We start from the raw sequence: 13,224 nt of genomic DNA, 5'->3' as shown, positions 1-13,224 counted from the left end.
GGAGAGGGAAAACCAGGAGACGATTTTCGACCACCTAACAATTCAACTACCCAAACTCCCATACAATTACCATTTTCTATCAGTGAAGCATCATCTAGCCCAACACGATCGAAGAATCCAACCGCAACCTACCCCAGTCCAAGTGAATCGTCGACTTTAACCGACCCTAACCGCCACCGTCCGCCAGGATGTACCGGGCGTCCCGATCGTGAGCGTCGCCTCGGCACCACGTCCCATAAACCGCATTCCGGCGATTTCACGTTCCGTACGCGGTGACACAGTATATCGACTGAGGGTGGACTGTTCTCCCCGAGTGATTTGCCGCGGCTGCGCGAATCTGGGCTCGCGGAGGCTGCAACCCCCATATACCCACTGGCCTGGTCGTGGCGCGTACATGCGTGCCGTACCCTCATGGCTCGTTTCGTACCCCGAGCCGTGCCAGTGGCGCGCACACCGTGTCTACCCCGCGTACGCGAACCACCCGCCGGTCGACGCCGACGCCGAGCCACGGCGACGCTGCCGCCCGCGTCGGTCTCTCACGCTGGTCTCTCCACTACTCGGTCGCACGCCGTCGCTCGTCTACGACCGCCTACTCTCGCCCTCTTCGTCGCTCCTTCCACTTTCTCCACGTACGAAATAACCACTGGCGCGCACGCTGGCTCGCTGGACGGACCGAATACACCCGCGATAAAAACATGTCGATGACAGGCGCCGCGCAGGACGTACCGATACGTCACCACCGGCCCGTTTCCAGACGATGCGTCGCGATATAGACAGACGCGGCTGGAAAGCGAACGGATCCGGTCCACGAGGTTTCGACGGGGATACGATCGACGCGCGTCAACGATAGCCCGATTTCCGCGATAGTCTCGTTTTTTGTGAAGTGCCGATAGCGTCGAGAAGAACCCGTGATTCATCGTCCACCGTTCTTTTGTCCCTCTGTGATCTCGTCTGTTTGTCCACGCTCCGCCAGTGCGCCGTGTGTCTGTGTGTGTGTGTGTTTTTTCCATCCATTGTTTCCCGCGGTGATCGCTGCTGGTGAACCGCTCGGTGGACCGGAACAGGTGCCGTACCGAGGGACACCGTCGATACGAGAAACGTCGCGTGTGTAAACCCATCCGTGGACTCCGTGGCGCGTGAAACGGTTACACGGGTGCTTCGCGGTCGGATCGACGCGACGGCTACGCTTTTACATTGCGACAGGTCGCTCGTGGGATGAAAGCGGTTTAATGGTTGATCCGCTAAAACTCTTCTGGGTTATTACCAACAGCACCTACCTAGGTACGTGTAATCTATTCTGTCATCGGTACGAGATACGCGGGTGACTCCTGGACGGATTAGCGTAATAAGCTACCATTCTGTACACTGTACAGGAAGAGTTCCGGGACTAGGAATCGGGAAATAACGCGACAGAAACATTTTATCTTCGAATAGCAGTGTTACAACTACAGGTCATTCTATACAGGAAAAGTTCTGAGACTAGGGATCGGCGTATTCGTCAACTCCAAATACCGTTAGCAGTGTCCCAAAAGCTCCAAGTCCCAAGAGTCCCGACAATAAATAATCGAGAAACATCGCGAAAGAAACGCTGACGCAATCGTGACCGTCTCCGTAGATACAGTGCTCCAGTCGCATGTGCACATATTCGGTGGATCTCGTAAGTGATTGGGTACCTTCGCAATTGAAAGTGCATTGTGACATGTGCTGAAGCTGTCGTTAAATTCCGACCGAATGACGGGTGGGCTCAGCGAAGCAAGGTGAATGACAGCGAACGGAAGTCCGGCCGTACGACAGTGGCTTAATGGTCGATCCGCTGAAACTCTTCTGGGTTATTACCAACAGCACCTACCTAGGTACGTGTATTCCGCTGCTGTCGCGACTGGAAACTGGTAGAACCTTCGCTGGATTAACACCGGCTGTTTCTGAACACAGCGTAGCCCAGGAGTTCTAAGGCCAGCGAAAACGTGACGTGACGTGACGTGACGTAAATTGAGCGCGGGTAGAATTCGGATTAGATGTAAACATAGTTTTTGGGTTGTACGCTATGGATTTTGGGAAGTGCTCTAATGATCAGGCAGAAAACGTTTGCAATGGTGCACTTTCCTGAGGAATAGTTTGAGTAGTCTGAGGGGGAGGGTAGAGCTTGATCATTCGTGATGAGTTATAGTAAATGAAAGGTCGAATGTCCCAATGCCGTCGTTGTTTCACGAGATGAAAGTGGTTTAGTAATTGATCCGCAAAGGGTTTTCTGGGTTATTACCAACAGCGCCTACTTGGCGCTTCTCTGGTTCGCTGTCGTCTTAATCCGGGCAAGAAGCTCTTAGGTGTTCGTTGGTTGCGCCCATTCTATGGTATCTCGTGAGCATAGGAGAATCCTTAGTGACCAAGTGGAGTAGAAGTCAGAGTTTACACGAAACTTACTCTTGCCAGCGTACCCTTTCCACTGGAAACTTCGTTCTAGCGAGGAACTGTTTTGAAATTGTTGGGATTTCACAAACAGGAGGTTGCTCAACGCTGTGTCATGTTTTCGCATTTTATGTGAGATCAAAGGGAAAGCACAGACAATGTTTACTTATTGAGATCTAGACAGGAAACGGGTACAGTAGCCAATGATCCGAGCTCTCAGCATTCAATGAACATCAGATATTACTCTACAAAGTAACCCACGCTATATTTTGGTGACGCAGAGATTTCAAGCCAAGTGACTCCAAGTGCAAAGCTATCCTCGTTTTCTCACTCGATTTTTATTTATATTTTTATTTATATAAATTTTGTCAAGCCTCTATGAAACTCTACCGATGAAAATTATACAACATTACACAAGTTCATACATGATACAATTTATTTTACGTCTGAGGGTTAATACAAAGTACTTGTACATTGTGTTTAAAATGTTTACAGCATTTGCTCTTTAATCGTATAGATTGCACTCTTTCATGAATTTACATAAGGGAGAACCCACTTTACCGTTGGGTTCACGAAGTAAGAGCCTTGTATTCGTTGGGAAACGAGAATCTATATGTCGGGGCTTCGGAGTCTGCCAATGGACCGCGTTCGCAATTAACTGTTGGGCGAAATGGATTCGGCGCAGCCCCTTCGACGTTTCCCTTTCCGTATCATCTTCGACGGTTTTCCAGCCAGCCCCTTCTCTGTCAGCTTTCGCATAGCAGCGATTTTCGCGCCACGTGAACGCTCCGGCGGAACCACCCTCGCTAAACCGGGCGTTTACGTGCGCGACTTTCGGGACCGGATGGTAGTGGAACGGTGCGAAAATTTCGGGGAAAATCGCGACTGTCGAATTCTCGTTACATCGTTTCCGCGCCGAAAACGGTCCAGCGAACGTCACCGACTATGAGCGGAATCCGCGGCTTAACCGCGCGAGCCATCGATCGAGAGCATTATTTTCAAACGGGCACAACGCGTACATTGTGTACGTACAACGTACCTCAGTGGGTCTCCGGTGTACCAGCACAATTGGGGTGTCGTTCCATTCAACCGACGGAAAATCAATTCGGCTTGGTAATTACGCCGCGCGCCGTCGGCATCGTTCGCGACGCTCGGCGTCCGTATCCCACGACGCGAGATTTTCCATCCGAAGCTACGAACAGCGTGACGGTACGCGGGGGAAAATCTTAGAAATGGTTTTGGATTGCCCTGAGCGACGATCGTCAAGTTGGTGGAAAGTTTGCGCGAGTTTGTATGGCGAGACAGAGATAAGGATGCGACACTTGAGGTCTCTCTTTGTTAACACATTGTTGATCGGCAATTATTACCCAGAAGCGATTTCATGTCACCGGCTACTATTTCGTAATTGAATATGGAATACGATACGATGTATCGCTCCTTCGTACGCTTGCAAAAAGAGGCCAAGAGCTAAGGACTAAGAGCCGAGATATATCGCTGCTCGTTTTTGTTTACAATTGTGCATCTTTGCTTATATTGTCTGGCATTTCTCGGATATCTATGAAAATTTTCTCTGTCACTCGAAGAGGTTAAAGCACCGAATGAACCCAGTATTGGAACATCTTTTCCTTAACACAGCGAGTATTTCACGTGATCCTCCATCGTGGGATCCTTAGAAACAGAGCCATGGGGGACGTTCGATCCATTAAAGTCCTCTTCGGGTCAACTTCGGAGCCAGAGATGTTCTCGAAGCCTCGGTTGGCCTGACAAGGGCCACAATGCCGCACCGACAGTAGTCCTTATCACTGAAGACATTGGGTGGGAAAACTGACCTAATGCGTCGGCTGGAGACAAGTGGCTGACAGTAACGGCGTGGGTTGAACCCCAGACGCGGACCTAAGTGGTCGAAGGATCAGTGATAAACCTGCAGTGTTTCGCTAACGTTGGACACTGCAAACGATAGCTATGGCTCTCCCCCTGGATCGTACTCGACGTTTTCACAGAGAATTTTAACGCGAGGAAGGTGTGCAGGATTTTCTTGAACAATTCAACGTGTCGAAACGATTCGAACGGACTTCGTGGTGTCTTTGTTCTCCTTGTTTTGCTACTTCTCGTTCCTGAAGTTCCAAATTAAATTGGGACTCTCGATTCTGCTACAGATACTACAGATTCTGCTACTAGATACCTACAAGTGTATTGTATCCAAATCCTCTCACTTTCGAAGGACTTTTAAATTAGTAACTACAGTCAGTCCCATAAATATACACTTCGCGTCTATTGAAGAAAGTTTAAAATAAATGGTAGGCCTCATGTTTCCAACTGTATGTTTGTATAAATATTTTGATGTGTATATAGATATATACATGTATCAGCTTATTTACATACATATTTATATAGAAAAATTCATTTGGTAATATCAAAACTATTATTCGATTTAGTCAAACTTCTTCGATAGCCATTGAGGGATATGAATACTTATAGGATTGACTAGTATTTCGGAGTACATTCGTTAAAGAAGAAAATAAACCTCAAAGAACAATCTCAACGACATTTTAACATTGAGTACACGATAGAAGAATATACCTACTCCATTTCTCTCCAAATACAAAAATCATCATTGCTACAATGAATTGTATAAATATGTACATGTATACATTTTTATCCATGTACATATTTATAAAGAAAAATTCATTTGTTAATATCAAAACTATTATTCAATTTAGTCAAACTTCAATAGAATATTTATGGGATGGACTGTTTATCCAGGAATTGATATCAGTTTAGATTAGTATGTACTGACGTAGAAAATTCTTCTCTGAATTGAATTCTCCTTCTGAATCGGTCGTGTATCGAAGCGTAAACACGATTAGTGTTTGTTTGTCACGCAAGCCGATTTAGCTGCGAAACAAATCGCGGGATGAAAACGGCGCGTCGAGGCGGGATGGGGTCGTTCGGGAACCGTGGATATTCCGAAGACGAAATTCGCGATAGACGCGCGTCGACGAGATGCTCGCGGCTACAAGACGATATTCGACGAGGATTCCTTGAAGCACCGGGATGAACGGGGATTGTGAGATTTAATTTGACGGCGCGACGATAAAAGTGCGCTCCTAGCGAGGGAAATGGCCCGGGGAACTCAGTTTATCAGGCTGTCCCTGGAATAGCTGAAAGAAGCATGCTCTGCTTGAGCAACGAACTGTGTCGCTCGCACGCTGTCGATCGTACGATTAAGTACACTGTCACCGGAATTATTACTTCGCGAATATTCTAACTAGCACTATTATTCCGCGGAGATAAGGTGATTGTCGACGGTTGCACGTGTTCTGACTTTTTAAAAATGTGGTGATTCTATATTAAATATTGCGTTTACATTCTATCGAATATTCTATGAAAAACCAATCGCTGATAGTCAATATTCTCCATGTTTGAACAGTGACTGTTTTCCTTTCAATCCAATCTGCCATTTTATCTTGAATTCCGTTCTTCCAGATATCGACCCATTCGATCATAATTTTCCACAGCTTTTTTCCTCGAAAATCACCCTTCGTACGTTTCGTTTGTAAAAATATCTTTTTGTACCTTGATCGAACGTTCCCATAATCCGTTGAATAAAATTCCTACAAAAGTGACCTGCGTTTGAAAACTGACGAAAATTCAACATCAAAGAATTTAGTTTTCGATGTAATTTTGAAAGCGACGAGCGTGTAGTGGAAGTTAAAATTCGAAGCGAAGTTTTGTGACAAATAAAAACTTTGTATTGTCTAGCTGAAAAGGCATTTTCAACTGAACGTGCATCACGCGTATGTCATAAAATTTAATAGAAAACTCGTTGTAGAGAAGAATTAAGAAGAATTAATTTGTAGCGGTTTAATGCACAAATTTATTTCCTCTCGAGTTCGTTCTTTTGCGATTAAATTGAAGCATGCGCCTAACTCTAGATACCATGAAAATGTAACAAACATGATTATAAAAAAAAATAAATAAATAAATAAATTTTATCTCGTTGAAAATTTATTTTTCCAAATAAAATCACGCTTGGTGAAGCCACGGAATAATTTATAATCTTAAGCGTCTTAGTAACAGTAACGAAGCTAGCGATCGGTACAGCAGAATTTAATTCATCGAAATTAATGGGCGCGGGTGGGAATCATGATGAATTTTTAAGCGCGAAATTTTTTATCTAACAGGAACCAGAAAGATGAAATTTATGGCGAAAGTGGGCACCGCAAAACGAAGAGTGAAACTAAACGCGATCACTGCGCCACAATTTTTCACACGCTTCCCTAATTAGCGAACGGAGATTCACCAGCGACGAATTTTTTGGACGTCTGCGTAATAAACGTGATAGAATCACAAGTATTTCAAGTCCTCGGTATTATTTCGAAAAATTTAAATGATACTTGTTGCCAAATTATAACTGTACAAGTGTGCAAATGAATTTCCACTTCCGAATACTTGATCAGCTATCTTCGTTTAACGATAGTTCATTAGCACTTATTCATGGGAAATTTCAATCTAGAGTATATCGCTGACGCCGCATTTATTAACCATTAATTGCTGACACGTCTGCACGTTCAGCGGTAATTAATAACTACAACTTTTAATCACCGTTTCCCCGATTAAAAAGATTTAACGAACGTTACGTTAAATTAACAATGCATAATAAAAATAATTACACTAGAATTACGTCTGAAATTATTTTCAGGAAAATACGCGAAGCATCGAATCGAAACTTTCCCTGCGATAACATAGAATTATCAGGGCTGTATTATCGCTAGTATCGGTGCGATATATCCAGCAGCGTTCCAATAAAAATTCCCATCCGTTGTTCTCGTTTGTTTACTTCTTCGCGTAGAATAAATTACTGCGCGCCGAACTTTCCGACAACATTTTCGAAGATGTACATTATCGATTCGACGCCGTTGAATCCCAACGAGAAAACGCGGCACACACACACACCACCCTCGGAAAAGTTTTCCGGAGAACTGGCAAGATCGACTTTCCGATTCGTCCTGTTTCGTCCTGTATCTAACAAGTTCGCCGAACCGAATAAGTATCGAGTCGTGTGCCCCGCTTCCATTTCCTCGCAGTTTCGCTAAGCCGACTTACGACGTGCTATTTTCGACAGTCGCGCCCGCCGAAAGACGAATCGAGCTTTCCGCTAACGGCATCGATTCGGTGTCGTCAAATCTGTCCGAGGAAACAGATAACGTTCCATCGGAGTAGCTGCTTCCCGGGTAACGGCTCCCAGGATCGATATTCCTATTCATCTTGTTCTCGCATATCTAAAACTATCATCGACCCAAATGGAAGCCCTGAATCGTCCCCCGTTTGTCACTACTTTACTATTTTTTTACCGGCCTGAATTATTACGTCTCCTACTGCACCTTTTAGACAAAATGGACTTTCTGTTTATTTAGTGGATCGCTGTCGAAATCCATCGTGTACCTTTATATTCGTGTATTTGCAACTCTGGTGTAAGTAGAAATGCTTAGCTGTCTCTCTTAGGGACCCAACCTCCCAGGTCTCAATCTGACGGTCGTCTGTTTATTTAGTAGATGTAACAAGTGTTGAAATCCATCGTGCACCTTTATGTTCATGTATTTGTAACTCTGGTGTAAGTAGAAATGCTTAGCTGTCTCTCTTAGGGACCCAACCTCCCAGGTCTCAATCTGTCGGTCGTCTGTTTATTTAGTAGATGTAACAAGTGTTGAAATCCATCGTGTACCTTTATATTCATATATTCGTAACTTTGTTTTCATTAGAAATATTTACTCGTCACTCTTAGACTACCAACGCTCCAAGTCTCGAGCTGGTGGTCGAATGCATCTGTATACACGAAGTTCGGTAGCTAACGATTAATATTTATCCGAGATGAATTTGTTTACCTGGTACGTCTAAAATTATCGACTAGACCGTGAGATTGCAGCGACTCGGCATCACATAATATCTCTAGCGATACAATAGAGCGGGATGGCAGTCTTAAATCGCCGCTATCTTTCCATTGTTCGACCAGTCTACATTGTGACGGTGTCTTTTCATTCAGCTTCAGCGCGATCATTGTGCTACCGAACAAAGTGAGCTTTCTCTTTACATCTATTTAGCATCATTAGATGTGGATAAGGAAACGAAGAATGCGTTCCGACGAATTAGTCGTAACCTGGCGAGAATCGACGCGTCCGGTTATCTTATCACGGCGCAACAGCGCCATCAAAAACAATGGGAGTCTTAACTCGTTTGCGTTTATTCCTCCGCTTCGTGCCATCGTAAGACATTCCGCGAGGCAGTCGAACAACGTTTGCACCATCTCGGGTTCCCGTACTAACCGTCGGAAGTATCGATCCAATTCCATCGAATTCGCCGGTGGAAACATTTAAAGCAATAAGCCAAACGTTAACGTGGCAGTAAAGGGATCCCAGGATCGCACTTCTGAGGTTCGAGATTTCACAGATCCGAGGCGAATACTTGTCGATCGAACGATCGTTAATGGAATGTGGATGGTTAAACGCGAAAAATGTATCGAATAATAAAATATCACCCCTCGGACGAGAATTCATTTCATTCCATTCATTTAAGTTTCATTCGACTCTTCCGTAGCAGTGAAAGTGTGCGCACAAACGTCCGAATCCACGGCACGATTAAACAAACGTAGCGATCAAGTTCAACCGTGGGATCCGTGATCGTTTCGCGTCGTTGGTTGCCTCGGCGAAGTCGACCGGCGAAGAACGCTTTGCGCGCGACAATCAGCACAAAGCAAACCGACCGTAGCAATCATCAACAGTAGACGACGGTAGGCAAACGGGAACAATCAGTAAGCAACCGAGAAAACAATGCGCGGGGACAAACATAACGGCGACTGCGTGTGTTAGAATTACTTGGAGGCTGCGCGCGGATTCGTCGCCGCGATTATTATCCGAGTTTCGAGGCTCCCCTGCTCGGAAAATCCGTCTTTGTTACGGTCGCTCATTAGCTCGACACAGCGTGGCGCGGTTCGAATTAATTCGAAAAGGGGTAAAAAGAAAACGGAAACAAACAAGTCGCGGTGCCGAATTCGGTGCATTGCGCGCAGCCATTGTTACCGCGATGAACGAAACTCGCGACGTTCACGAAATCGGAAACCGAGAGGCTCGAGGATTCAATGGGGGATAATACGCGCGAATCTCGTGCCGAAGATTCGCGTTACCTGTGCAGGAAGGGTGGCTTTTCCGTGAAACTTGCTGCAAGCCGAGGTTTCGGCGGTTTCCGGCCTCTTAGACTCGTTAGTCCTGTTTGGAACACCTGATGAGGCCTTGCTTGCTGATTTTTTTCAACGTTCAATGCAAATGTTCATATATGTTCGTTAAAAGCTTAATCTAAATTAAATGAAGGCTAGACTTTTTCAGATAAATGTTTCATTATAAGTATGTACAGAAATAAAGATAATGAAAAATTTATTTGAGATCGTCAAACATGTTATTTAATTTAGACAAATTTTTCCGATAGACCATATGAATACTTATGGGACTGGATGTATTTATATAACCTTACCTTATATTTTCTCTATCTATGTTTTCCTATAAACGGTCGCTCTTCTAGGTCTCGCCTTTTATATTCTCCATCTTCGTTCGAATCACATTTTCAAATATTCAGGATTTTCAATATTTTCCAAAATTTCTAGCGAATTTCTAGTAAAATTTTTCTGAAATCTCCTGTGGAACACCCTTTGGTAACAAAGCGATCCGCCTCTCCTGATTCTAATTCTACCAGAGTTTCTTTTATCCGTAATTCTACTCGGCCAAGCCCTGGCGAAGATTCTCCATTATGTGTACGGGTTCCCGTTGGAAAAAAGCGTAGCACCCCGACACTTCCGTGGCGATAAATCGAGGGGAAATGCTCTTGGAAGATCCGTTGAACGACTTTTGAAACGGCGAGATAAATCATTCATATGCTCGCGTTTGTCCGGAAACGAGCGAAACGACGTTCTCCAGGAGAGGGATCGGTTCGCTTCGGAGGGTCGTCTCGCTTCCTTTTTTCGACTGCGCGTTGTTCGCGGGCTGCTTGTTGACGATCGCGCAGCATAGTAACCTTGCGGAGATTCAACATCCAAGGGAGGATCCTTTTCGCGCTCGTATTTCTCGCGCGACGCCGAAGGAATCCAGAAAAATATGGGGAATATGAATCTCTTTATCGATAAGGAGGGAGATGCATAAAGAGTTAGGGCTCCCTCGATTGCTGAGGGTCGATGGAGTTTTAGGAGATGGGATATATCAAGGTCTTTTTACAACAGAATTCAATGACGTAATCGTGACGGGCATATTAATGTAAATGGGGTAAGATATGGATAAAATGGCATTCGCGTTTCGTTACGGGTGGATTGAAGATTTTTTTGCGAATTCATTGATTGATAGGAAAGGAATTGGAGATTTAAACGAGTGTCTTAGCTTCTGAACAGTGATATTTTATTGTTTTTGCATTTGTGCTTATTTTCACAGATTTTCCCATGTCCTCGTTTGTCATGAATGCATAAAGATCTGCACAGCCTAGTTGCAACAAATAATGCTAATGCTCTTTTTACCCCCTTAGGGGTTGAATTTCGAGATTCCTTGTATACATCATAAAGGAAACCTCTGTGCAAAATATCAGCTTTCTAGGTTCAATGGTTTAGCCTAGACGTTGATTGTAATCAGTGAGGGCTTCAATCTTATATATGAGCAACAGAGTTTTTTAATTTGAGCTTTCAATTTTGAGAAAATTGGTCTTGAATCTCCTTGGAGCACGTGTACGAATTGACCAGCGTGTCTGACCATTACTCAACATTTCTACTTAGGTTGCTAATTTACATCGCTTCTGTTATGTTAGTGTCCATTTCGATTAGTTGTAATCGTTTAAAAAATTGCAGTTTGCATAGAAAAGGTACGGTACATTAGACAATGCCAGAATCAGTAGAACTGGTCAGTCGTGGTCAGACATGGTTAGCCAAACCTTTCGATTTATTTTTACGAAAACGTAGCTTCCTATGAAAAAACATCATTCTTCATTTTCGATTCGTTTTGAAGCAAAGAATCATCCCCTGTTGATGACTTTTTATTTAAGACTAGCTATGCCCCGCAAACACTATCTATTTCTTTTATGTCGTTTGCATTTGACCGCGTGTTCCTTTGCGAATCAGTAGGTGATTGTCTTCTGTTTTCCGTAACTCAGATGTTTCAATCGATATTTATAATTACATACTTACAATGGAAAATTGATCTGGAAACATGAGGCCTATCACTTAAATTAGACAAATTTCTTCAATAGATACGAGGACAGGAAGACTTATGGGACTGATTGTAGTTAAAAAGGGATGCGTCGAACGTTTGATTTACGGTAGTTGTTTCCAAACCCAAAATTCCGATTTTAATATGTATGACGTGTCATTTCTAACATATTTATTCCCCGCAGCTGTAAGTACCACAGGCTCCCAAATTAAACGTTTTATATCCACGTTGTCCATATCCGCTCGCGTTTCATCCAGCCCACTCATTCATAAGCGTAACATATTTCGGGACGGTTTACAATGGTCACGAATACGCGTTTCGTTCGATTCTATTTCCATTCGAAAACGAAATCGACGCATTTGTTTCGTATCGATACCTGTCATGCACAAATACGCGTTTCATTTCCTTTGAATGAGAAAATAAAAAGGAACAAAAAGTATTTGAAATAAAACCCGCTCGCAACTATGTCGCAATAACGGTCGAAATTAAATAAAACTTAACTCTTCGGCGTGGATTTCACTTTGACCTAGGCAAACGGAAATTCGTGTCGCGGGAACTAATGCATATGGGAGGCGTCTCGGTGCCAGGCGCCAGGGAAGCCAGCGCCTCCGCTTCCGAAACCGTGGCCAATAATCCCGCTACTTTGATCTCGATGTCTACAGTCAACGTCCAACGTAAACATCAGGCGATTCTCCCTCGTGAACGTCCGGCTCCGGGCGCACCCTCTTTGCGAAATAACTATCGTGTACATTATCGCGGCACCGGAGGGTGGGACCATATTGGGACGGGTGGATGCAGCGAAAATTCCTCGGCTGAAATAAGTCCAGTGGAATACCGTGTACCCTTCTTATGTACGAGGCCACGCTATCGATCATCCCCCTTCCAACCCCTTTTCCAACGATCGATGCCAATGTTTCCTTGTCTCGCGCGTTCCTTTGTTTGCGAACGCGGTTCTTTTATTTGCAGACACGACCCCTTTATTTGCAGACGCGATTCCTCCGCCGCATCCTCGAGCCAGCTTGTCTGTACCGGAATATTCGCTGAAACGGTCCCCGTTCCCCCGTTTTCTAACGCCAGCATTCTCTTTTGCTAATGCACCGCTTCGGGAAATTAGGGAATCATATGTATCCGAGTGTCGCTCAGGGGGCTAACCCTTATATAGTGCTCAACCGTTTCTAGTTACGGCTGGAGGGATTTCTACGTCGATCTTATTAAAAATTCTTAGTTCCCGAGAGTAAATATTTTATTCTATTTCAGTTCTTCGATGCTCGGTAAGAATATCAAAAAGAATGGCAAGAACTATCGTTTAAAAAATTGCAGTTTGCATAGAGGAGGTATGGTACATTAGACAATGCCAGAATTAGTAGAACTGGCCAGTCGTGGTCGTGGACATGGTTAGCCAAGCTTCCTATGAAAAAATATCATTCTTCATTTTCGATTCGTTTTCAAGCAAAGAATCATCCCCTGTTGATGACGTTATATTTAAGACTAGCTGTGCCCCGCGGTTTCAATACTACAATATTTAATGTATCAAATGTTAACAATCAATTTCTTCTGAGAACTCTGAAATCTCTTTCTATGAAGT

The 13,224-nt window shown here is 44.2% G+C and overlaps 1 protein-coding gene across 2 annotated transcripts in view; it reads left to right on the top strand.

Moving 5' to 3' along the window:
• LOC128895683 (neural-cadherin-like) overlaps positions 1-13,224 on the top strand; it is a 180,646-nt gene that overhangs the window by 77,313 nt on the left and 90,109 nt on the right. The window contains exon 1 of one of the 2 annotated variants that reach the window (XM_054158483.1): positions 1,772-1,853. The exons of the other annotated variant lie outside the window; for it this stretch is intronic. Within the exon in view, the coding sequence (XP_054014458.1) occupies positions 1,802-1,853 (52 nt within the window). The 5' untranslated portion in view covers positions 1,772-1,801. Of the gene's footprint in view, positions 1-1,771; positions 1,854-13,224 lie in introns of those variants that run through there. 2 annotated transcript variants of the gene reach the window in all.

The sequence above is a fragment of the Hylaeus anthracinus genome, unplaced genomic scaffold (genome assembly GCF_026225885.1).
Source record: "Hylaeus anthracinus isolate JK02 unplaced genomic scaffold, UHH_iyHylAnth1.0_haploid 5, whole genome shotgun sequence".
Classification (NCBI taxonomy): domain Eukaryota; kingdom Metazoa; phylum Arthropoda; class Insecta; order Hymenoptera; family Colletidae; genus Hylaeus; species Hylaeus anthracinus.
This window is presented reverse-complemented; position numbering and strand designations above follow the sequence as displayed.